Here is a 26,223-nt window from a genome sequence, read left to right on the forward strand (position 1 = left end):
TATCTTCGTTTGATGAATGTTACCTTGGAGAGATCTGAGTTCAGACTGAATTTCCCCCCACCACCCTGACATGACTTGCTTTTTCTGCCTAGATTCCTCAAGTATTCTTATTTTATCCTCTAAGTTTGGTTACTAAATCAGTGTGTCTTAATGTCAATGCTATTCCGTATCAATTCTTCTAGCATATGGTGTGCACTTTCAATCTGAATATTCAGTTCTTGTTTCATTTCAGGGGAAGCCTTCCTGTGTTTCATACCTTAATAACTCTTTCTGTTCCATTTTTGGAACCTCGGCTTTAGGGCTGCTAATTATGCTTACGGTGGCTTGTCTTTGTCTTTCACTCTAATTGCTTGAACGTCTTTACCTTTCCAATCACATTTACTCTTGGTATTTCAAGTCTTTCCTACACATTACTTTGGTGTCCAGTCATATCCATTCTCTGCTGTTTCTGGTTTATTTGTTATATATGTAATGGTACTGTCTTGGTCCTTTATTACTTTTTCTTAGTTCTGTGATCTCTTCTTCATCTCATTGCTGTTTTATCATCCTGTCTTTGAGTTCCTGTTCTATTGATTTCGTACTATTATTACGGCCTTCCACAACAGGAAGAACTTGCCAGAAATCTACTTTTATTCCTTTGGTTGTGCTTTCTTCTAGATTGGGCTGTTTATCTAGTTTTTGCCTTCCGTCCTCCTGTTCCGTTCTTTCCCTGCCTCCCTCCCTTCCTCCCACCTATGTCGTGGCTCTGATCCATGTGCCTAGAGGCCATGCTCTTTCCTCTTACATCTGCCACGCTCACATTTAGCAGATCTCTCCTTGCTCTGGAGTCAAATGCCTGCCCATCTTGTCTGGACCATTTTTATCTTCCCCTGGGAGCTATGGTTTAAAAGCTGGCTATTGCTTTCAAGTCCACCCACCCCATCTCTGTGGCCTGAGGGTGGCTTGGGGGGACTGCCTGCTGACCTTGATGGGGCCTGAGCACTGCCTCTCTGAGGCCATGTTAGAGATCCTGCCACAGCTAGTGGGCGGGGCACACCCCATCCTGTAGTTTTGGAGCCCCCAGCCTCAGACCAGTACCCTGGAAGATGCCAAGCCATAACACCTCTTCCTGCCTCTCCTGAGGTCTCAAGGAGGAATACAGCAGGACGATCCTCTGGAGGAGGGCACAGAAACCCACTCCAGTAATTTTGCCTGGAGAATCCCATGGACAAAGGAGCCTGATGGGTCTATAGTGTTGGAAACCGACTGAAGCGACTTAGCATGCACACACATTTACAAAGCATTTTTTTCTCCCACCCCTCCCCAGATTTTCCCTGAGGCTACCTACTCATTCAACAGTCCACTTCTCTCAGATTACAGTGTATTAGTGAGAATTCTTGGTGTTCTGTTGACTCGCCTTTTCTCAGTGCTGCTTTTGGCCATGGGGTTAGGAGACATACCACTCACACATTGCTTCAGAATCTTCTGTTCCTTTCCTTGGCTATCGCATTTGAAGGTTTATAAAAAGAACTTCCTTGTTTGGTTGGACTTGAGCTTGTAACAGCATTTTTGTTTTGGTTTGTTTTGGCTTTTGTTCAGTTTGTTAGTGGGGAGTAGGACCAAGTGGAGTGATTCTGTGATGGTGACGTCTCTTTGCTGTCCTAACTCAGAGATTCCCAGCCTTGCTTGGATCATGCCTCTCCTCTCAAGGACCCCCCGCTCTGGACAAGATCCTAGCAGCCCCATCCCCAGCACTCACAGGTCCCAGTGGTCAGACCGGGGTCCACAGGACTAGGCCTCTGCACAGAGTGGGTACCCAGCCCACCATGAAGAGGGATGAGCAGGGAGTGTTTCACGGAGGCAGCATCAGATGAGATATCGGGTAGGGAACAGCAGGAACCAAGACATGGAGATAGGAGCACTAGAAACAGTGATGGAGGAACGGCGTGCAGTGGGGTGGGCGTGGGGTGTCCAGCTGGAGCAGCACCAGCTGAAGGTAGCAGGAGGAGAGACCCCGGAGAGGAGGGCAGGCAGGGCCAAGTCATGCAGACTGGCCTGGGGGACTGCCCCTGTGAGTGACCAAAGCATCGTGTCTGCACTCTCAAGGATCCTCTGGTGTGCAGGCGCGGGCACAGATGGGGAGGCCTGGGTCCACCTCTCCTCCCCATCTCAGCTCCTCCCAGGGAAACTTCTCTGACAGCCCACCCACAGCCTCCCTGTCCTGGTGCCCCAAGAGACCCCTGCTCCGCCCCCCCATAGCCACGCACAAGGCCTCAGCTGCAGCCACAGTGGGCACAGGCTGCCACATCACAGACGTGACCCTGCTTCCCCAGTCACACCAAAACAGGACTGCACAGAGGCACAGCGGCACACAGACGTGCCCGCGATACCGCGGGCACCCTTCACACACAGCCCCACACTGTCTGGCTCCCTCTGGAGCCTTTGGCTCTGATTCTCTTGAGAGCTTGCCCTGCCCCCTGGTGGCCACTCCCCAAGCCACTGCCCTTCTGGAAGGCCCCAAACCGTCCACTCCCTTCAGGGCCTTTATTGCTGTTCAGTCGCTCAGTTGTGTCCGACTCTTTGCGACCCCATGGACTGCAGCACGCCAGGCTTCCCTGTCCATCACCACCTCCCAGAGCTTGCTCACTCATGTCCATTGAGTCAGTGATACCATCCAACCATCTCTTTCTCTGTCGTCCCCTTCTCCTCCTGCTCAAAGAAGCTTCTAGCCTTGAGCAACCTCTCCCCTCAGACCTCAGGCACCGTCAGGCCAGGCCCCCTTGGATCCGCTGGCTCATGACAGGCCTCTCCCATCAGACCAGTGCTGTTGGCCAAGACCTTCTCAAATAGAGTGACCAACTATTCTATTTTCCTGGGAACAAGGGGGTATTCAGTGCTAAAACTGGGAAAGTCCCAGGCAAACTAGGGCTAGTTGGTCCTGTTCTCAGACCCTCATGTCTTCAGAGTAGACCGTCCTCAGACTGGTCCCTTCGGAGATCTCTGGATCGGCCTAGGCCCTCACACTGGCCCTTCCAAACAAGATCTCTTCAGCCGCAAGTGTCCCGGGCCAGCCTCCCTCAGACCAGTCCTGTCACACAGGCCCTCTCAGACCCACTCCCCTCCAGATTAGCCTTGCCCATCAGAGTGACGGTCAGGTAAGTCCCTTCCAGCCTCCCTCCTCAGACCAGGTCCATCAGACTTCTCGCCTCAGACCTCCCTCCTCTGAGAAAAGGGGTGAGGATTACACTCCAGTCCTTCTTGCCCCCCAGGCTTTAGCCCTACATCCCCAGGGAGGTGCTACCCCTTGAAGGTTCTGTCTCTACCTGCCCATGTTCAGTAGCTCTGGGCATAGTGAACACAGGGACCTCCAAACACAAAGACACACAGGTGCTGGTCCCAGGGCTGGGTTTGGAGCCAGTATCCTATTCTTTAGATGTGAGGATAAGCTTTCTCAGAGCCCCAGCCTAGGGAGTTGGTGAGCTCACTGGCTCTAGGGAGTTCTCAAGGCTGGGGGTTGCATGGAGGTATTCCTGCCTGCAGTCTCCTGACCACCTCCCTCTCCTGGCTGGCTGCTGGGAGGCAGGCGTGGGATGCCCACACTGACCACTGCCTGCCCGGGGGGATGAAGGGCAAGCAGGCAGCCGAGAGGGGGCAGCAGAAGCCAGGACAGCCCCTGGCTCAGGCCAGGGAGGCATGGCAGCCAGGGGCTGGGGTCTGGACCAGGACAGGAACACAGAGAGAGAGGCAGAGAGAGGGAAGGGATGCCAGAGTCTGGAAGGAGGAAGAGAGACACACAGCTGGGGCTGGAGATATATACACAGAGATGGACACACAGGGAGAGACACAGAGACTCTGAGCAATGGGGACAGACCCACAGGGACAGAGGGAGCAGAGCAGGAAAAGACAAGACCCTGAGATAGAGAGAAGGGACAGAGGCAAAGACAGGGATGGAGACAGAACGAGATGGCTAGAAAGACAAAGCGGGCAGCAGACACAGGAGACATACAGAGAGAAACACAAGGATAGAGACCAGAACAAAGGTTCAGAGATAGGCATGGGATGGAGACATAGGCATGGAATGGGTTCAGAGAGAAGATGATGGGCAGACAAGTTAGTGCTACAGGAATGGCACAGAGGAAGGTTCCCGTGCCCCTTGAGAGAGCAAGAACTAGTGAGCTGAAAGGCTAGGCTGCTTGCTCCGCGGGGTGGGATCCAAATCTCCCCCAGCATTGCCCCACCCCCAACCCGCCAGCAGGGTTTTAATTCTCCAGGTTCTGACTGAGCTCCAAAAACTGATGCCAAGGCTGTCCTCAGCTCCCCAGAACCACGACGAGATATAACGGATGCGGAAGAGCCAGCAGGAGGAGGCAGCCACAGACAGCAGCCAAGACCCTCCCCAGGCGAGCAGCCTCTGTGAGGTTGGGGGCCAGGACCCCCAAAGAGGGATGACCACCGCTGGGCCCGGGTCCAGTCTGGTCAGAGATGAGGACACTGTCCCTGAAGCCCCCTTGGGGCTTGGGATGGGGATGGGGCTCTCCCTTGGGAATGGAGTCAGGGAGATGCCTTGATCCTCCTCTGCATCGGCCTCTGAGGTTCCTGCAAGCCCCCTCCCCTCCTTCTCCTCCCCAGGCCCCACATAATTGCTTTCCCATGTTGCTAATGGAGGCCAGATTGATGATGCCCAAGCCTTGGGTGGGCGGTGGGTGGGTCAGGGCTGACCAGGGCTCTCAAGGCAGGAAAGAGCATGCGCCTGAGACCCCCTACTATAGCTCTCCTACTACAAGGACAGAGAAGTGGGAGGCTCGGACCCACCTTGAGAAGACAATGTCCTTCTCAAGAGTTGGTGACCCCCTCCACCCTCCACCCCTGCTGGGCCTGGAATGCAGGTTTCCTGGAATGCAGCAGTTTCCAAGCTGCTCCTCACAGAGACCAGATAAACACAGAGGATCCAGGACAGACACTGGGGATCCAGGACACAAAGACGGTCCACAGCTGCTTCTCAGGAGGTTCATCCTGGGAGCCCCTTCCTGTGGATGAGGAGCAGCATGCTCATAGCTGGGGCTCTCTGGCTTGAAAAACCATAGGCGTCTCTAGCTTGACACCGGCCTCTGCCTTCCACAGCATCTCCAGCCTGGAACGCCCCCTTGTCCTCCAGCGCCCAGGCTGGAGGAGGGCCAGGCACCTTTGTTCTCAGGCCTTCACCAACCCAGGGTCCTGTCCAGGCCTGACTCATCAGTGCTCCTGGAACCAGGAGCCCCTCCTCCCAGGACATCATCCCAGGTGGCCAGGGAGACTAGCAATGGAATGCCCATTTCCTGACCGCAGCTTAAGGAGGAAGGCTTGAACCTGGGCTGCCCGTGTGACCCGGGGGTCAGTGTCTCAGTGGTGGTGTGGCCTGGTGCATGCTGGGGGGGTGGGGTGGGGGGAGTGTGCATCAGTGGTGGTGTGGTCTGGTGCATGCTGGGGGGTGGGGTGGGCCTGCATGTTCGTGGCTTTGACGCCACTTTTCTCCTTGCTCCAGCTGCCCAGAGCACGGCCAGGCCTGGTGCTCTGGCCTAACCCTGTGCACCTACCCCCAGGCCAAAGGCGGTTTCCAACTTGGCCCCAGCCTTGGGCCTTCTCAGCCAAGGAGCTGCAGGGGGGTGGCTCTGACAAGAGTGGGACTGGACCTGAGCAGGCCTGGGGCAGCCAGAGGCTCCTCCTCTGAGGAGCAATCAAGGGGAACCTGGAGTCCCAGTTTGGGGACTGGAAGGGTGTGAGTGTGAGCAGGGTGTGGGGCTGGACCAAAGACTGAGTACCCTATGAAGCCAAAGCCCACTCCTCTCCCACTCACACCGAATCCTCGCTGTAACCTAACCCCGGGGTAAACCACACACTCCACACTCCCCGCCCTGAAGCACAAGTCAAGGCCCTGGTCACTTGCCAGGTGGCCTCCTTCGGGTAACCTCTCCGCCCGCCCAGGCCCAGGCCACTCTGAGCCCTGAGCCCTGAGTCCAGGCTGAACCTTGGCCTGTGTCTCCTGGCTGGCAGGGATGACAAGCCCTCCATCCACGGGATGGAGCCTGATCTCCTCCCCTTCATGCCCCTCTGCCCTGTGGGTAAAGCCAGGCCTGGGCACTTGTGGATGCAGAAGCTCTGAAGACATCCCTTAACAGGCCATGGCCCTGCCAGGATTTAGCAGCCTGCAGGGCTGACTAGAACCCACTCCAGTATTCTTGCCTGGGGAATCCCATGGACAGAGGAGCCTGGTGGGCTACAGTCCATGGGGTCGCAGAGACTTGGGCACGACTGAGCGACTAAATAAGCAAGCAAGCAAGGGCTGTCAGGACATCCCCAGGTGAGACCTGCCTTGCTGGCTGGGATCTTTCATTCCCCACAACTCTGCCCGTGGCCTCCAGGGAGTCCTCCCTCCCCACCAGAAGCAGAAAGCCCTGACCCCAGACACTTCCTCCTGGGAGCTGACCTGCCCCTCCCCACTCTTCCGTCCTCCAGGCCTGGAAGGGGAGAGGTCCTGGGGTGAGGGCTACCTTCCCAAAGCCGGTCTGTTCCAAGGACTCATGAAATGGTGACGTTTAATGAGAACCCCCCACCCCCACCCTTGTATATACATCTATAAAAAATTCAAATACAGCAAGTTACCATTGAGTCAGACTAGAAGGGACTGACAGGGCATTAAATACTGTGGCGGGGGCGGCGGGGAGTAGGAAAGGGGGCGGGTCGTACAAAAACAGGGGCAGAGGTGGGGGACTGAAAAGTGTGGGCGCTGGGGGGAAGGGGATGGCTGGGCCCCCCCAGCGTCAGGAGCTTATAATCTGATGGTGGCAACAGAGACCCTGGGAGAGACAGGAGGCGGGGACAGGAGGAGAGACTGGATGTGAGGGACTCCCCTCAGGCCCCCCCAAGGGCTCCTGGGAGTCGCTGGCGTTGGAGGGTCCAGCCCCAGGGGGGCAGGACAGGGGTGAGTGGTGGGGTCTTTGGTGGGCGGGTTAGCTGCGTGGCCCCCTCCCCTGAGGGAGGGAGGTGGGCCGGCATGGGGTGGCGGGGCCAAGGGAGGGACGGCAGGCCCAGGCCTGCCGGGGTCTCTACAAATTGTGTCTGAAGAGAATGCAGAAGGCCCTCCTGCCCGTGTGCAAAATAGAAACCGGGGTCTTCGGGCTCAGCTCCGGCCTCCCGCTCCTCCGCAGGCGCGCTGGCGTGTCCTCACAGGATGCCGGGCTCTGGGGGGTGAACAGGGCGGGAGGCCATGAGGGAAGCGGCTGGGCCGGGGGTCCCCCCAGGCTCCTCTCTGCCGCCCAGCCTCACTCGACTCACCAGATCAGGAGACGGCTGGCAGTGGCGGCAGCGGCAGCCAGGGCCAGGGTAACGGGGACACTGACGAAGGAGGGCGCTGAGGGCGCCCCGCCGCTGCCCAGCTCCCCGGGGTCACAGATCTTCGTGGTGGGCGGGGGTGCCAGTGAGCTGGTGGTGCTGGTCGTGGTCTCTGGGGAACATGGGGGAAACTCAGGGGAGGGCTGGGGTCCCCCCCAGATCTGGGGGTCCAGGCGACACGGCTCCTGCCTCCTGTGTCAGACCAGTGCTGCCTCCCCCGTGAGACAGCCCCAGCCTCACCCATCAGGCAGGTTCTGGCTGCTTCCCCCAGGCACACAGATGACCCCTCCATCCAGCGGCCCCTGCTGAGAATGTCCAAACAGCAAGGACGAGGACCAGCCGGGGCTGGACAGACCGAGGGGCGTGTGGCAGCCACACAGCATTCAGAGAGCCCTAGGGCAGACGCGCCAAGTCCCAGGAGGACAGCAGGCGGCGCCAGGCGAAGGGAGGCTCACCGGGGGCCTGGGCCTCAGTGGTCAGGTGTCGCGGCTCCTCCGTCCAGGGCGTGGCGTGGGCAGCCACGCTCCAGTCGCTCCACGTCCCAATCTCGTTGTCCTTGGCCGCCACCTGGATGATGTACTCCTTGCCAGCGTAGGCGTCCGTGATGGTGTGTGCCGTTCCATCTGACAGCTCCACCTGCAGCCAAACCACCACGGAGTGGGGCGGGGAGGGAGGGACGGTGGACCCTGCAGGTCAGGAGAGTGAGGCGCCCCCAGGAGACGGGAGAACACTCTGGGGAGGAGAGCGAGGGTGAAGACACCCCTGGAGGGCCCGAGGACATCCCTGGGGGAGGGAGGGGCTACTGAGAACACCTCTAGGGGAGAGTAAAGACACCCCAGGGAGGAGACCCCCGCCCCCAGGGTGCAAAGACAGTCCTGAGGGAGATCTCCACCCTGCTGCCACCCGGGTCTCTCACAAGCCTGACCTCGGTCCCTGCTGGAGGCAACTCGAGGTTGGCGTGAGAGAGGGTTAGTGCGGAGCTGCCCTCCTCCTCCCCCATGAAGAAGCTGTTTAGCGGGAGAGCTACACACACAGACTTGGAGCAGGGCTGCCCGAGCCCGGGTTTCAGCTCCCTCCATCCCCTCCCTCGCTAGGGGCCTGGCTCAGCTTCCATTTGCCTTGCGGTCCTCATCTGTAAAATGGCGTTAACGATCTCCCTCACAGGGTTGTCATGAGGACGCAGGCACAGGGTGAGGGCCAAACGGACTTCAGCCAGCTCTGTCGTTATCACGGGTTCCAACTCGGAGCCCGGGTTTCCCCGATGCCCAGCGCACCCACCAGCCTGGCCCCAGATGGGTCTCTCCCTCAGGGAGGCCTCCAGCCTGAGGCGGAAAAGGGGTGGGGGGCGGTTCCGGGGGCAGCGGGACAGCAGGACAGCTGCCCCATTTCCTCCTGGAGGCATCGCCACCCCACCCCCGCCCGGCCAGCCCCATCACGCTGGTCTCCCCCACCCTCCAGGCTGGCCTGCCTGTCCGGCGCCCCTCCCAGGCCCAGGCTGGGCTCTGGTTCATCTCAGCGGCACCCGCCGCCTCATTAAGCCGCCTCGTAAACAGGGGCAGCCGGCAGGGGCGGAGGAGGGGCCGCTCTGGGCCACGTCTGGCTTCAGGGCTTTTTTGGTCCCCATTCCCTGGCCCCAGAAAGCCAGGGTCTGGGCTACCTGACCTGACAGCCTGTGAGTACAAGTGTGTGTGTGTGTGTGTGTGTGTGTGTATGTGTATATGTAGCTGGGTCCAAGTGGGGGGGAAGGCTGAGAGCCTGTGAGTACGAGTGTGTGTGTGTGTGTGTGTGTGTGTGTGTGTGTGTATGTGTGTGTAGCTGGGTCCAGGTGGGGGGAAGGCTGAAAGCCTGTGAGTACGAGTGTGTGTGTGTGTGTGTGTGTGTGTGTAGCTGGGTCCAAGTGGGGGGGAAGGCTGAGAGCCTGTGAGTATGTGTGTGTGTGTCTGTGTGCGTAGCTGCGTCCAAGTGGGGCAGGAAGGCCTCCCAACCCCTCCAGGGTCTGTGGGCCTCAGGCAGGAGGTGTGGATAGAGCCAGAGTCAGTGTGGAAGACATTTTGGACCCAGACCTGGGCTCAGTGAGTCCTACTCTAGCCCTAGAAGATGGGTGGGACTCAGAGTCCCTCCCCTCCTGGAGCTGGAGCCCAGTTCCACCTCTGGTCCCCTCCGGCTCTGCAAAGACTCCCTCTGCTAAGTAAACCCAGCTCATGCAGCTCCTTCTCCCCCTTGCCAGGATTCCACTCTCAGGCCCCCTCCTTTGATTCTGTCCCCCAGATCTATCCCCAAAGGGAGAGAACTATGGAGAGCAGTTCAAATGACCACCTCATTGGCAGGCCAAGGGTGAGCAACCCATCATACCTCTAGTGTTGTGGCCTAGGAGCCCATGGCTCTCCAGGAAGCCACGTCTCCTAGGCCTGGGCCCTTCTAGTCAGGTTGTCACTGATCCCTTAATCCACCCCCTTCAGAGAATGGCCCCACAAGTGGCAGGAATTCCCGAGTTGCTGGCATCTGCCTTGCCTAGGAGGCCTCCCTCCAGCCTGTGGCCGCATGCCCTCCGGCCTTCCTGCTGAGTGAGGCCCAGGGCCGAAAGATGCAGGGAACCGGTGCTGTGACCCAGCGCTGGCCTCCCCCGGTCCATTTTGAGAGCCCCTGCCAGACCTCAGGGTACCCATTCTTGTGCAATTCCTGGCCTGTATCTCTCACTTCCTCCTGAAAAGCCAAGTGATGTTTTTCTCTGCTTGCCCCGCCCCATCATACACCTGCCTCTCCCCAAGATGAAGGACTGGGGACAGTCAACGCTGTTCACAGCAAAACTCAAGTTCAAAAGAAACACACATCTAGCCAACCACCATGCCGACGTGACATGGAACAGGGCTAACGTGGGCCACAGGCCACGCGTGTCCTTGCCATGGAACCCACGTCCTCCGCTCTGCCCGTGTCAGCGTGGGGGTCAGTTCTGCCCATGGTGCAGGTCAGTGCGTGGCCTTGGCACGTCAGTCACACGCATGGTGGGAGCATGGTCCCTGCTGGGGACCACGTGTGTGTGTGCATGTTCCCGTGTGTGTGTGGTGGGCAGTGCGCCAGGTCCACGGCAAGGCGTGTGCGCCGCGACGCGCAGGGCTGCTGCCTGTAGCTCGTTAGCAGGGGAGGGGGGCTTGTGAAACTAGACCCTGGTTATTAGCAATGCATTAGTCGCGGGCAGCTGGCCAGGCGGGAGGGACTCCGGACTCTGTCAGGGAACATATGAGCATATAAGCAGCCTTGTGGGGGCCAGGCCTGCAACCAGGACAGGCGCCCTGGAATTGAATTACGTACTTTAAAGGCCAGCCGGGAGGGGGGCATGAGGGATGGGGCTGGAACCAGGTAGATGTGGTGGGGGTACAGGGTGACCCTCAGTGCTAGCCTGGGTTGCCTGGGGGAGCATCCTCCCAGCCCCAGTCCTTGCCTTCAGACCTCCAGCCCTCGGACAGCACCCATAACCCCGGGCTCTCAAGGAGAGAGAAACTCCAGTCTGCCCCAAACCCTTGGCAGATCCCCAGAGCTCTCTCTCGTAGCTTGATCAGCATCCCAGACAACAGCCTGACCCCGTGCTGCCCCTGTCCACTGCTTGCTTCCTGGCCCAGATCTCCTTCTGACCCATAACTTTTAGCTGACACCTAAGCTAGGCTTGACTTTGGAGCCATGACACTAGTCATGGCCTGAACTCACACCTTGGGTTGAGCCTGACTCTATTGCCTGATTCTGACCCCTGGAGCCCATCTGTGAGAACAGGGACTATCCTGTCCCTTGGATCCAGGCCCAGAGCCTGGTTCAGAGTATAAGAGAGAGATGTCTGATCAGGGCTGAAACCAGAGACAAGAAAAGGGGAACACTGCCACCATCTGCCCCCAGCATCTCTCTCCACTATCCCGGGGAGTCACACAGACAGATGTGTTTGACTGTCCTAATGGGGGTCAATCAGGATGCCCCTCTTCAGCTCCATCCATCCTTCTAGGCCCACCCTCCACCCCAGAAAGCCTCTCTGACTGCTCTCAGGCTTCCCACTAGAACAGCCAGCAGCAAGGCCTCCCAGGCCGTGTGGCTCTGATACCAGCTCTCAGGATCCGGGCAGGGCAGGGCAGGGCACTCACATGCTGCCACTGGTCCAGGATGAGGGGTCGATAGCGCAGGAAGAACTTGAGAGGAAAGGACTCAGGGTCGGGCCAGGTCGACGGGGTCTGCCACGTCACTTCGAGCCGGCGAGGGTTGCTGGGCACCGGCCGGGCTACCACGTTTTCCGGAGGGTCAGGCTTCACTGTTTAGGAAACACAGCTTTGGTACCACACTGATCTCTTGGAACAACCCCAGCCACCATGACAACCAGTGCACATCGATAATCATTGGTCTCTGTTGTCAGCTTTGGCAACTACTGTTAACAACCATCTCATTCCTTCCACCTTTCACATCCCTGTCATCACCAATGACTGTGCCCACAGTCATTGTCACCAGCTCATGATATCAACATCATAAATTTCATCCCAACCCCATCCTCATGATGACCAGCATCCCAATCACTAAGCCTGTGTCATGCTCTATCATGACCCTCATCATCACCTGGATCATCCACTCCCGTACCAGCATCATATACTCCCCCCAAGCCTGGCTTTCCACCTCAACTTTTCCAGTTCCCAACTGAGACACGGCCTCCCTTGGAAGAAGAGTCTGGGCTTGAAGCTGCTTCGTCGGTCAAGGTTAAAAGACAGTTCACAGGTGTTGCAGATCTGGGTTGGAAGTGGGCTGAGGACCTGATGGAAGCAGCTAAGGGCCGAGGTCATGTAGAGTCTGGCCGAGGACTCAGTCGTGGCGGGGGTGTGGGCGGAGGCAGAGGGTCTGGCTGGGATGGGACAGGGGCAGGCAGGGGGTCTGGCTGGGATGGGGGTTGGGAGGAGGGCGGTCTCTGTCCCAGTCCTGTCTCCTATTCTGACACCTCATTCATCACAGGCCGTAAGGAAGCCATTAGCGTGGTTGTGGGGGGGTGGATTGGAGGCTGCAGCTGCACACGGGTCTGGCCCGGCCTGCCCCCCTCCCCCTCCTGCATGCTCTGGGAGCCAGAGAGACGAGGGGAAGAGCTGCTGGAGAGGCCTCTTGGCCCCGGCAGGTAAAGGGCATCCACTCAAATGTTCACAGGCGTGTACGTGCCATGCGTGGATGTACATGCTACACATTCCACACACACCTGGGCAGACACATGTGAACATCCCCGCGCACGCTGATACACACCTCTGGCAAACATCCGCTTACACACTCGCACTGCAGGATGCAGCAGGGAGCCCCCCCGCCTCCCCGCAATCCCCACGCACCGATGGTGAACTCATCGAAGGTGATGGCTGTGGCATTGTGGCCCAGGGCATTGCTGACACTTATCGAGACCTTGTACTTGACGGTGGAGAACAGGTGCATGTAGCGGATGTGGCAGCGGTTCTTGACGGCAGGGTCCTTCTCACAGACCATCACTTTGGAGCCGTGCCTGGGGAGGGGTGAAGCCCAGGCACCATCACCAACCTCAAGGATCGGGCAGGGTGGAGGCTGGGGGAAGGCCAAGCCCAAGGCTGGGCAGTAGGGTGTGGATGGAGGGCATGAGGGGGTCCGGGAGAGGTCAGGGTTGGACTGGGTCCTGGGTGTGTCTACTCACAGCACAGTCACATTGAAGGTGTTGGGGATGTAGGTGGGAGTGGGCAGATGCCAGGTGCAGTAGAAGCCCTTGGGATAAGTGTTGGAGCGGCAGCTGAGCACAGGCTCCCGCGGCGGCACTGGGGGGGGCGAGGACAGCACGGTCAGGGTGTTCCTGAACCCCCAGTCCCTGGTGCGAGTGTGGGGACAGGTGGGCCCCAAACCCCCAGCTCTCCCTCTTCAACCCAACGGCAGTGCCAGAGGTGGGGGTGGGGAGTGCTGTCAGCGAGGGTCTGAGGCTTCCCAGGCCACAGAGAGCCAGATGTTTAATTAAAGAAAAACAAGGGCTGAATGGAGAGGGAGCCCCCCCTCCACCTGCTCAATGGAGGCGGGAACCACGGGGAGCGGGGGGCTGCGGGCCTCAGCTCATCAATCACGGGACGGAGGTGATGTCTGGGGGAACTGGCCCCAGCCCCACGTCTCCTGCCACCTTGCGTCCATCTCCAGAGGGAGACTGCAACAGAGGTCAAGGGTGGGGGGCTCCACCGGGTCCTCTGGTTGCTGGGGTGAGCGGGGTGCACTCCCGGCTGAAGACACATTCCAGGCTTCCCCTCAGGAGAGAACGAGGAACACAAGACTCCACACAAACGACAGCACTGTTCACGTGCATGTATGTGTTACATGTGTGTGTGTGACGTGAGTGACGTGTGATGGAATGTGGGAATGTATGTAGGAGGGTCCGTATATGCAGCTCACACCACATGCCTACACGTGTGACTGCGGGTGTGTGTGTGTTGTTCCCTTGGCGTGTACTCACCCCAGCCCCAGTCCCCAGCCTCTCCATCAGACCCTTTTAAGAAGCCCTTTATAGAGTCGGCAGCTGCCTTACTCTGGGGAACGCAGAGGGCCAGAGAGGGCTGGGGACATGCCTGGGGTCACACAGCAAGCCGGAGCCAGTGCCAAGCACCAGGATGGGAATACCCACCGACATGACCACACCTACGTACTTGGGAAGTCCTCCCTGCGTTCTAACCACTCTTTTTGCTGCTGTGAGCACTCAGCCCAGCTGTCCCACCCTCGGGTGTTGGGTAAGGCGTGAGGACAGCCGGCTCAGGTTCCTGGAAGGAGGCAGTTTCTGTGATCTGACCCAGGCAAGGAATGTCCGTCCACAGCTCCGGGGACACTGACACCTCCCTTCTGTGCCCTCCCACCCCGCCCCCTGCCTGACAGGTGGACAGGAAGCAGGAGGGGGCAGCTCCATAAGCCAGGGATGGTGAAGGGGAGGGCATGTCTACGCCTGCTGAGTGGCGGTGGTGATACACAGGGAACCGTGGGCTCTCATCCAGGGTGCACGTGATTGTGAGTGACTCTGTGTGATTTCATGTTCATGCCCAGTATGTGTGAGGTATGTATGTGCTCAGACCCCCAGGGAGCGATCCAGCTCTGCAGCAGGAGTGATGAGGGCGTCAGACAGGCGTGATGGGAGCTCAGGAGTGATGAGGGGGCCAGAGGGGCATGAGGGGAGCTCAGGAGTGATGAGGGGGTCAGAGGGGCACGAGGGGAGCTCAGGAGTGATGAGGGGGTCAGAGGGGCACGAGGGGAGCTCATGTGTAGCAGGCAGAGTGGGTGACGGTGTGGGCTGAGATGTCTCCAGCCCCAGGCCTGCAGGGAGAGTTGGGGGCCAGCGGAGCCTGCACAACGGGCAACCTGCCTGCTGCCCGCTGCGGTCTGCCTCCCCTGGGAAGCCTTCCTGGCCCTGAGTTCATCTTGTGTCTGTCCTGTGTTCATCCTGTGTGCCTCACATATCCCTTGCCTATCTGCCCAGGGGCATAGAGGCATGGGGGTGGGGTGGGGGGGCGGCCAAGGACACAGGAAGTGCCTTGTGGGGGCCTGTGGGCCAGGCCAGAGCTGGCAGCCACCCCAGGAGGAAAGGACATTCCGAGGTCGGCTGAGAAGCCTCCACTCCCCCCCGCACCCCGCCCCACCCTCCCTTAGCCCAGGCTTCAAAGGAGAGGGCGCTGGGGGGGTGAGGACTGAAGCCTGCAGAGTCAGCTCCCTGCCACCTGGGACTCTGGAGGGCAGAGCAGGGACCGACTCGCCTCCCCATTGACCATCCTCCCCCCCTCAGACGAGCCTCCCCTCAAACCTCCCCCGAAAACCAGTTCCCCTCTCTGACTGGGCAGGTCATGGGGGGCGGCGGGGGGCGGGCAGGGCTTTGTCTGTCATCCGGCTACTCCTGCCTGGCCCTGGGCCCTGAGTAGGGAAGGGCTTGGGTTTCCTGACAGGGACCAGGTTTCTCAGAGGGAAAAGGAGGAAAGAAAAACAAAGAAAAGGAGGAAAAGGAGTGACTCGCTGCAGCTGGAGCCCAGCTGAGGGACGGGGTGGGTGGAGGTGGGGGCGCTGCGAGAGACCAAGTGTGAGGCTGTGGGACAGTGTGCAACGGGGAGGCCTGCGGAGAGCGTGCTGCACGTCAGGGGGGAAGCTGTTTGTGAGCGACTGCAGTCGTGAGGCGGCGTGTGGGACTCCGTCGGGCTTCCTGCGCGTGACTGGGAGTCCGGGCAGCTGTGCCACTGCGATCGGACGTGTGTGGCCAGCTGACTGCCTGTGTGTGGGACTCGGGGTGAGGCTGTGGCGATGTGGGGACTGTTCACATGTCTGAGGCCGTGGGGGCCGCGGTCCTCTGTACAGAGGCCTGAAAACGCGCGACCGCGCGTGAGACAGTGATGGCAAGGCCACGGACCTGCGGCACTGGGTGTCAGACAGACCTTCAGCCTGGAGGTGTTTTTCAAACCGTGGGTGTGGGAAGGTGCCCCCTGTGTTCACACGTATGGGCAGAATGCCGTGTGAGGGCATGTGTGTGGGCCAAAGCCCGTGCGCATGCGTGTCACGTTATCACAAACACGCATGCTCCGGGGTGCCCGGACTTCCCGAGTCGCCCCTGTGGGGGCTCCTGAGATGCCCGAATGACAGCATTGGCCTGCAGCGGGGGATTCGAGAGCCCCATGCGGGGCCGTGTGTGCGTGTGCATGCGTGCGTGTACCCTCGCTGGCCCAGGGTTTGTTTGTTTTCCTCCTAATTGGCTTGTTTTTCCATGTCCAGCCCACCAAACCGCATGTTTTTCCTCTCATCTCGCCAGCCCGCCTGGGCTGGAGCCCCCGGCACGCATGAGGCCTGCCCGCCGGCTCAGAGAGGAGGAGGGGCAGGCTGCCCACGCCCCTGGCCAGGCCAGATCAGGCCAGGCAGGGCGGGGTGACCCTTCCAGCTCCAGCCCTCCCAGGCCGCACCCACACTACTCCTCCTCCTCTTGCCTGGGCATTCAGGGCCCGTGGCCTGTCCTAACCTTATCTCGTGACATCTCTTCTGGACTCCCAAATGCCCACCTTCCACCCATCTTTTCTCTTCCCAACTTCAACCATGGGCTGCTCTTTCCTTCCCAGCGAACAGAGCCGAGGAGGAAGCAATGCTGAACCAGGGGGACTGGAGTTCCTGTCCTGACCAATCAAATACGAATACTTTAAAACTGGACAAGGAACTGTCTATTTGAAATTAGTCAACCTCTGATTTATTTCAGCTTAAAATCAGAATGACATGGAATTAGCAGTGTCTAGGGAAACAAAAGGATGCTACTAAAAGGAACCTTGTGATCCTGTTTCCTAATGTGTGTGTAGGGGGGTGTCCTTTCATCACCCTGGGTAGGGGCCTCTTTAGAAGGGGGTGTGATCATCTGCCTGAGGGAAGAAAGGTGGGTCAAGAGGAAGCAGTTCAGGCATCAGCCTGGTTAAGGGGACTTACAACAGAATATTTTTATGATCAGGTTCCCTTGGAAATAGAGACACGAAAATCTTACATGTTTAAGATAAATATTAAATAATTTTTAGTCTGAATGGCCCACAAATCAGGGGTGACTCTGTCCTGTTCTCTGAGCACTGGCGAGAAGGATAATTTGATATTGAATGTTGCCAAACCCAGTCTCTTGTTACTAATATAAAGTGACTGAAACAATCATGATTAATGTCTCCTGTTCCTCTGACCAACCCTAGAAGGAAACAAGGCAATGTGAGATAAGTACCTGTTACTAATGCTACAGCCAATTCATGGCCAGCACCACTCTGACAGGCAGGGCCTGAAGGGTGGTCAGCGCGATATATAAAAAGGCTGGGCTCTGGTCACAGAGAGCAGCTGTGGGCATGGCCTGTGGGCATGGCTACCGGCATTACTTCGAGACCCAATACTCCCTTCAGTGACCTCTCAAAGAAAATCAAGTCGTTGGGAATGAGGGCCGGAGTCCCCCACGCCTGGCCATCACAGCCAACTCTGTCCATCAGAAGACTTCTGGGGCTCAAGCTGATAAGACACGGGTGTGGGTGACTGGTGCCAAGTTGGCCTCATCCTCCTTGCATGCCGCTCAGCATGTGGCCTCTTTCCCCATGTGAGGGCCCAGGGCTAGGCTGCCTGGTCCACTTCTAGCGCACCCTGTGTTGGGCCAGGGAAGCCTCCAGTGGGCAGGCGTCACTCCACCCTGGGCTTGCAACTAAGACGTTTCGTTACGACTGCCATCTCTCCAGTTTAAACATGTAAAAAGGCTTTTCTGTGGGGAAAAGAACATCCCTACCAAAACATACTTCCCCCTCTCCTCTGGCCCCACTGATGGGTCAGTGTTTTTGTGGAGGACGCTGAGCAACCCTTCAGCCTAAACTTTCCCAGAGTTATCCACACCTATCGCATGACAGTGGGGCAAGGACCTGCTCACAGGCCCCTCAAGCATCTCTTCCCCTCAGCAGCTCAAAGGGAGTAAAGAAAGCAGCTCCAAGGGAGTAAATAGAGTGAGGTGTATCGCCCAAATGGGATGAGGCCAGAGAAGCTCAAGAAAAGAAATGAAACTATGTTCAGAGTATTTATTCTGTCAGTTGATGCCTCCAGCTGAGCACCAAGGACCTGCCCAGCTGACCCTCAGCAACATTGATAACCTCCTCCTCCCGAGACTCCTAACACCTCTTCTAAATCGCACTCACCTGCTCCCCCTTCTCCCTTCCTGCCTGGCTCCTTCTGATCTCTCATCTCTTTTTGTGGCTCATTTCCTTAGATCAACCCCTTTTACAGCGATGGTCTTCAGGGCTCGGTCCTGGGTCCTCTTCTCCTCTCATCCCACAGTCTCACCCTTGACCATCTCATCCTCTCCCAAAGAATTAATGCTGACAACCTGCCCCCTCCCCCTCAACTCCCATCTCCAGCACAGGCCTCTCCCTGAGTCCCAGAACCTCAGATCCACTGGCTACCAGCCATCGACTCCTGGTTGTCCCCCAGGGACCGAAACCCAACATCTATAGCAGATGGTGCCGCAGATCCCTCACCCGTACCCGCTGACCGCCTCTGCAGTTATTTGCCTAAGAGCTTTCTTTGGCCACCAAAACCTGCTTTGCCTGCCGGGGCATCAAGCCAAAAGTGCTGGGGAACGAAAGCCTCCCCGCCCTCCTTAGTGTGCAAGCATCCGGGCTCCCTCAGCCCTCAGGCAGGAGAACTCCAGGGACCTGCTCTGCCTTCTCGGCTCCCAGAGCTCCCCCAGCGGGGTGGGCTCCAGCTGCCCAGAAGCAATGGCTAGGTAACTCCCTCTTGATTGGCTAACTTCACTTCTTTTTCTCTATCATTCTCCCATACCCTGATGATGTTTCTGTCACCTGCCAAATAAACTACTTGCCTGCGAACTATTATCTTGGGTTCTGATTCCAGGGAAAGCCAAACTGAGACACGGCACGAAAAGCACACATTGTCTCCTCCTCCAGCTGACCCCTGCGCCTTGTTTCCGCTGCAGCGATCGGTCCCACCAGCTGTCTTGACTCTTCCCACTGTCCACTCTCCCACTCTCCCTACCTCCGATCCATCAGCGACTCCTGGAGGCGAAATCACTCTTCTCAGCTTCTCAACCCCACGTTCCAGTCCCAGGTCCTCCTCCACTCTCTTGCATCCCAGCAACAGCCTCCTTCCTGCCCCTGGCTTTGCCCACCCACCTGCCAGCCCTGCAGCACAGTGAGAAAGAGCTTTCAACAACATGACCCTGATCATGTCCCTCCCCTCCTTCAGCTCCCTTCTGCCATTTACAGCAACCCAAGTGGCCTTCCCAGGCCCTTTCAGCCTCTGAGGACTATGATCACACTCAGCTCTCGGCCAGAAAGGACTTTTTCAATGTCTCTTCCAAATTGCCCAAGTCTCCACATGCCTCCTACTCCAGGAAGCCTTCCTTCTTCCCTGGGGCCTTCTAGACTGCCCACACCTCTCACAGCATCACCAGATATCCCATTTTCTCCCCCAAGGCCCTCACAGCCAGCCCCTGGGAGAGCATGCAGTGGAATGAGACCAACCCAGCTCGGAGCTGTGACCTAGAATTCCTCCCACCAGGTCCCACGTGGGCCGTGCCCTGTCGGCCCTCCTGAGCCCATCTTGTCATAGGGGACAGGATTTCTGGATCTCAAAGACCTCCAGTGGAGGGTGGATACCAGTGCAAAATGCCAGGGGTCTGGATTCAGGGGGCGACACTGGGCTCAGAGGTCAGAACAGCAGGCTTGGACAAGATCAGAGGACAGGGGTCAGGACCTCCACCACCACCAGGAAGGGGGTGTAATCTGGGCCAAGGGTCTGGGCCTCAGGGACTCCCCCACTGAGTGAAGTGGGGGGTCAAACGAGGGGCTGGGAGTCATACTTACAGCCCACATGGAGGAGGATCTGGTGGTGCAGGTGCCAGGAGTCGCGGTGGAAGCAGGCGTAGAGGCCGCTGTGGCCCAGCTCCAGGCTCCGGAGCACGAGCTGGGAGCCGTTGAGCAGGTCGGGGGCCAGGTCTGTGCCGTTCACCCGCCACGTCACCGCCGCATCCCAGCTGGCGGTGCCGCACGGCAGAGTCACGTCCGAGCCCAGGCGCTCGTACTGCACGTGGGGCGTCTCTGTGGGGGGTGGGGAGGGCACGAGGCAGAAGTCACAGGTCACAGCCCTGCCCAGCACTCCCAGATGATAGCCTGTGCGCGTGCTCAAGCGAGAGCAGGCACCCTGAGGCTCAGCGTGCGAGTGTCTCGGGGAGACAAGGGATCTGCAAAATTCCTTCATGGCGTGCAAGGGCACAAGTATGTGAGTGTCTCCAAACTTGGACGTGTGCGTGCGTGTCCGGGGACTGTGTGTGTGACTGGGCGAGCCTGTGTGCGCGTATGAGAGAGAGAGTGTGTGTGTAGAGTGCTGGGACAGAAGACCTAGGTCACCTCCAGTCACCAGGCCCTTTTGAAAGTTTTCCTGACCCCCATAACCCCAGCCTCCTGCCACCAACAGGCCCAGCCCCGGTCACTGACATCTGCTGGCCAGGCAAGCTGAGCCAAGGGGCCCCCTCCTGAACTCCTTCCTCTGTCTCTTCCCTTCTCTTCATCCTCCCCATTTTGGTCTTTGTGTCCTGCCTCTCTCCCTCTCCCCGACAGCTCTGAACCCCCGACAAGGCCCTGTCCCCCAGCTGTCCAGGGCAGCAGCAGGAGGAAGAGTGGGCACAGGAGCCCGAGGGAGATCCTGGCAGCTGTCAACGTGATGGTGAGGCAGGAACTGCATGGGGTGCGGGTGGGACTGCGGGAGCTCTGACCATGCCTCTCCTGCCCCCAGGAGGGGCCTGTCAGAGCCCAAAGCAAAGCCCAGCCCTGGCCTCAGCCACCCAGGCATGATGGACAGAACCCAGGAGACTGGAGTGGAAGGGCAGAGAGGGCAACTGTCGCGAGGAGAGCAAGGTGAGGAGGGCCATGGGACAGAGGAAGGCCTGGACACCGACCTCCAGACACGGCCGAGCAGCAGGGCACGCGGAGACACGGGCCTGCTCTCCTCATCCCGCCCCCCAGCCTGGAAGGATAGATGCTTCCCCAGACCTGCAGTTCTGTGCAGTGAGGGTGGGAGGGGCAGAGTGAGGGGGGTGAGGGGGGGTGCTGCGGGATCCCTCGTTAACACTCCCTTGGTCTTCCCTCCAGAGGGCCACCCCGCTGAGTTGGGGGATTTTCAGAGGCAATTCCTGTTAACGAGCCAATTAAGTTGGGCCAGTGGCCTCTTAATTAAACTTGTTAACACCACTGGGGCCGCAGGAGGTAGGGATCCCCCTATGCTGCCAGCGGCCCCCTTCCCCTCCCTCACACACCCTTCCCCAGCCCTGCTTTTCTCTGGGCTGGAACATCTGTCCCCAGTTGCTGCCTCTGTGGCCCTCCCCAGGCCAGGATCCCTGTGTGTCTGCAGGGCCCTATCCTGCCCCTCTCTGAGCCTCTCTGTCCCTGTCAAAGGAGAGGGAAACAGGAAACCCCGCCAGCCCTGACCACTCGTCCGTGGGGCCTGGGACCAGCCGAACAGAGGATGAACGGGCGGAAGGGCGGCGGCTGGGGGGGACCTTGGAGGCCGCAGCTGTGAGGCTAGAGCAGAGATTGACTGGGGGCCTCCCTCTGACCAGAGGCCCAGGGTCCAGGGCTCAAGCCATAGAGCCCCCCCAGTCCACCAGTCCTAGCCCCCGAGCCCCCCTCCAGCCTCCCTTCCAAAAACCTGGAGCTTCCAGGAAGCAGGCCAAGCCCCTCTCTCTGCACACACCACCCCCCACCCCCCAGCAGAGATTCTGCATCCAGCTGCCTGAGGAGGAGGCTGAAAACTGACCGTCGGGGGGTCAGGAAGAGTGGGGGGAGAGGGGCGTGGCCATTACGGTCCCAAGGGCCCCCCACCAACAGAGGCTCAGCACTCATGTGGCCCCAGTTCGGCTCACTACTCCTGGGGCAGGCAGGAACAGCCACGAGAGAAGGACACCCGCCCAACGGCACAACCAGTGTGATGGCAGTGGGGTAATACACAGCGGGGGAACCCCCCCACCACAGAAATGGAAACACAGTCTGACAACAATGACAAACCAACCATGGAAGGGCAGGGCAGGAGTGAGAACATGACGATGCAATGACAGATGACGACTACAGGCCACAGCGCAGAGGCAGGGGAAAACATGTGGTGACCATCACGGCCATCGCGGCGTCACAACTGCTGCAACGGCACAACAGCAACACGCACGGCCACGCCACAGCTCCAACGATGGCCGTGATTCAATCCTTTGTCTCTGGACAGCTCCCCCCCACCCCCCGCCCCATGGGCGCCCCTACTGATGTGCTGTCCATTTCAGAAATTAAATCAAGCCGCAGGGGGAGGATGGGGTTCTTGGCCCTGACGCAGTGACAAATGCTCCGAAGGAATCAGCTGTGAAAAGGTTGTTAGAAGCCAGGATAAGAGACAGAGACAGGATGAGGTCATGGACATGGGGAACGCACAGGGACAGAGCCGACGGCTCCCTCACACCTGTGCACACACGCTCACATGGGGACCACATGCCGGAAACGGTCCCCCCCCAGGGCGTCCTAAGCAACTTCACGTCGCCACGCACATAGGATGAGGACCGTCACCATAAGAAGGACACGCACACACAGGACAACCATCCACAGGTCAAGGCCACACTGGGACACTGTCCCATGGCAGGGATGTGACGGTGACATATATGTAGGGGACTGAAAGTGTCAGCGAGAGGCTCAGTTACACACGGACACATGGTCTCACACACAGCAGACACAAAGAGAAACAATCATGCAGGGCGGAAAGTCTCAGCCACAAGGACACAACCGCTCCCAGGACATAGGGCACAGCCCACAAGGATGTGACCGCACAGAGAAATGCACTCAGACAGGCACACAGTCTCACCCACATAAGCACACAGTCAGGTGCACAAGGACGGTCTCACACCCAAAGATGCAGCCTACGTCCCCGCACAGGGCCGGGGCCAAGCCACTGGGAGAGGCCACTGGCGGGCCTGGGCTGGTCAGGTCAGTACACGAGCCCCTGGCATGCCGACTGCAGGTGGGGCTCAATGGGCTGGCCTGGTGGTCCCTTCAGTCCCTACCCACTGGGGAGCAGCCCCGGGGTACGCCAGGATCTCTCTGGGCCTCAGCATTGGGTTCATAAGGAAGAGGCCTCAGGAGCCTTGACCTACTGAACTCTGAACCCACAGCCTTGAGGGTCATGGAGCTCAGTCATCAGGGCCTGCTATGTGCCTGGGCCCCACCTTCTCTGCTTCTACCTGGGCCAGCTGAGGTGGGGGGGGGGCAGGACACAACCAAGCGGGGAGCTCCCTACACTTGGAACCTCATTCGAGGAGTTTTGAGGTCAGAACTTGGACTCATGTGGCCATCTTAAGTGCTGCCTCAAATGCAGACGGGCTAGGGGTCACGTGGTCACCCTTCCCAGCAGGGGTGCAGCTCCGCGCCCGTCTCCGCTCTTTGTGCGTCTGTGTCCCTGTGAGGAGGACGCAGCTTGCACTGGACAAGTGGTCGGGGAAGGGGAGGAGGCAAATCAATGGCCCCGCCTGGGCACCCCCCACCCCTCCAGCCATCCCAGCTCACTGGTGGGCCAGCCTTCTCCCACTTGTCATCCTGCCCATCCCCTCAGCGTGTTCTGAGGCTACCATTCCTGTCCCCGTGTTCCTTCCAGGATAAGCGAGGGGCATTCTTACCCACTGTCTCTCCCAGTGCCTCCCACTGCACCCCCCATAAACCCGAAGGGACCCCACTTCACCAGATACTGTACGGGGCCCTGCTCCTAGCTGCCCGCAATGCTAGCTCCTCAGTTGTGTCCAACTCTGTGACCCCATGAACTGTAGCCCACCAGGCTCCTCTCGTCCATGGAATTCTCCAGGTAAGAATACTGGAATGGGTTTCCATGCCTTTCTCCAGGGGCTCTTCCTGGCCCAGGGATTGAACCCGGGTCTCCTGCATGGAAGGCAGATTCTTTACCATCTAAGCCACCTGTACCCTATATCCACACTAGGGGGAAGAGGATCGGACAATCTTCAGCCAGAGATGCCGTCAGCATGAAACCACCCAGCAGTGACTGGGGGGTTGTGCTTATGGGACAATGTCAGGGGGTCACCCCATGTATCAGAGTCACATGACTCATGTTCATGTGTGACGATGCCAGCACACGGCAGTATGTGGCTCTTGGGTGGGTGCGTGCAGTTATGCCAGAGAGGGTCCTGCTGAGCTCTGGGAGGGAGTCAGCAGGGAGCACCCCTCGCCCCCCGCCCGCCTGGCACTCACCCTGGGGACTGTGTCTCTGGGCGTAGACCACAGCAGCAGCGGCAGCGAGCACGGCACAGCAGGCCCACGGGACCGGAGCAGCCATCTGTTGGGGAAAAAGTGGGCGGCGGGGAAAGGGGCAGCATCAGCCCAGGTAGCAGCCACCTGGGGAGGACCCCCCCCGCCACCCCATTCTCAGGGAAGACTGGGAAATCCCAGCCCTAGGGCCAGGGCACCTTGACCCCAAGCGCCCTTCTTAATGGAGCTCAGGACCCTCTTCAAGCAACAGAAAATAACCTTATTGGCATCTGTACGCAAAGGTTTGCTGAGATGGTAGAAGGCAACCTACAGTGGTTTGTTGTTCGATAAGGAGGCTGGCTGCAGGATGTAGTCAACCGCAGATGAGTTATAAAACACTGGTAATGCTAGGGCCATTTTTCTAGGAAAAAAATAACTTTACTGGTGAGGTTAGCTAATTAGCTATAAACACTGCAAACTGAAAGGGTAATGCTTTAACTTGATTGGAGGTCTATACATCTCCAAACTGCCTTGAACGGAAGGCCCCTGACATGCTCCTGGGGAGAGAGCCCCTTGGATCTGCCCCTACCACCTTACCCCTACCTGCCCGCCCCCCACCCCTTGCCCGGCAGGGCTCTGGGAAGTTCAGAGCAGCAGGGTATCAGGGCAGTGGGACATTGTGAGCAGGTCAGATGTGGTTCCTGCTTTAGTGAACACTAGTGATCATGAGAAGGATGAAGGATTTTCAGATATACATCCCAGTCAGGGACCCCAGCCTATCACCCTTCAGCCCAGGAGCCTGAGAGCCCCAGTCCAGCAGATGTACGTCAGGGTCTGCACACTCCCACGTGGGTACACACAGCATGGTCAGGACGTGTTTCCAGAAGCCAGGATGGATCCAGTGGCCCCTCAATGTGTTGTCCTGCTTCTAGGATGGGTCCAGCTGCCCTCACACTGCTCCACCCCAGCACACACCTATACCTAAGGAGAGGGAAACAACTATTTCCTGCCCAAGAGGTTCCACATCTCACTCGCTCCAGTCTTGAAGAGAGACAAAGTTCTGTCAACAAGAGAAAAGCAGAGATCCAGAGACAGACCACTCCCAGACACTCAACCAGGGCCACCACCAGAGGTACAGTCAGACACACAGCAGAGACTCTGCCCCCAACAAGAGACAGAGCCCCAAAGAAAGAGCCTACACCCAGGCTGGAGAGACTGTGTGGGGCACAAGCCAGAGAAACAGGTAGGTCAACCAGATAACCAGCCAGAGACATGGCCAGAGAACAGCCAACACACAATCAAGGACCCACCAGAAACACCATACCAGACTCAGCCAGATGCAGGCAGATATATCAGAGAAGCCATCAGCGACGCAGGCCCGGGACAGTGTCAGAAACCCTGCCAGAGAAACTGCCTGACACACAGGCAGAGAAATACCAGAGAAACTGATAGACGCAAACAGGCGTACACCCAGAAAAACAGCCGGAGAGAGGGCCAGAGACGCGGCCAGATGCTCAGTCAGGAAGTATCCACGGCACTCAGAACCCTGCCAGGGACACTCAGACACACAGTCGGACACACTGCCAGAGACACCGTCAGAAACGCTGCCAGAGAAACAGCCAGAGACGCTGCAGAGAGGGCTAGAGCAGGGGAGCTGAGTGTGGGTGTCAGCCTGGAGCCGAGTGGGGGTGGGGGAGTGGGGAGAACCTGACTTCTGGGGGCTCCTTCGCGGGAAGGGCTCCTGCCTGCCCACGGCTGCACTCGCCCCTCCCCAGGCCAGCCGTGCCCTCTGCACCTCCTCCAGCGGCGGCCGCTGGAGCCCCGGCTGCCCCTCCCGGGCACCGCTCGCCTCTCTAGGCCCCGACCGGCCTCAGCAACCCCTCCCACATCTGCGACTCCTGAGGCCTTTGCTACCACTTGGCCTGGCTCCTGACCCTCAGCCACGCCCCTCCTCCAGCTACTCCTCAGGCTTAGGAGGTGAAGACAATGGCCAAGGACACAGTCAGCAAGTGCTGGGGCCAAGAAAGGAACCCAGGATGAGCCAGCTCTAAATTCAGAGCCGGTGTGAGAGAAACAGATAAGAGGCTGGAAGCCCACCTGGTTCCCCCCGGCCCCCCAC

General features: G+C 58.7%; 1 protein-coding gene across 6 annotated transcripts in view; it reads right to left on the reverse strand.

Annotated features, from left to right (window-relative positions):
* Positions 1–6,534: 6,534 nt before the first annotated feature.
* The window catches only part of CNTFR (ciliary neurotrophic factor receptor), a 37,530-nt gene continuing 17,841 nt past the window's right edge, over positions 6,535–26,223 (reverse strand). For 3 of the 6 annotated variants that reach the window (XM_043453601.1, XM_043453602.1, XM_043453606.1), the window contains 8 exons: positions 24,108–24,192; positions 19,689–19,922; positions 13,013–13,130; positions 12,681–12,847; positions 11,472–11,635; positions 7,803–7,983; positions 7,291–7,459; positions 6,535–7,196 (listed from right to left, as the gene is read on the reverse strand). In XM_043453601.1, the coding sequence (XP_043309536.1) occupies position 7,196; positions 7,291–7,459; positions 7,803–7,983; positions 11,472–11,635; positions 12,681–12,847; positions 13,013–13,130; positions 19,689–19,922; positions 24,108–24,192 (1,119 nt within the window). In that variant the 3' untranslated portion in view covers positions 6,535–7,195. Of the gene's footprint in view, positions 7,197–7,290; positions 7,460–7,802; positions 7,984–11,471; positions 11,636–12,680; positions 12,848–13,012; positions 13,131–19,688; positions 19,923–24,107; positions 24,193–24,383; positions 24,507–26,223 lie in introns of those variants that run through there. The other 3 variants (XM_043453603.1, XM_043453605.1, XM_043453607.1) reach the window with 3 other exon arrangements.

The sequence above is a fragment of the Cervus canadensis genome, chromosome 30, assembly GCF_019320065.1.
Source record: "Cervus canadensis isolate Bull #8, Minnesota chromosome 30, ASM1932006v1, whole genome shotgun sequence".
NCBI lineage: Eukaryota > Metazoa > Chordata > Mammalia > Artiodactyla > Cervidae > Cervus > Cervus canadensis.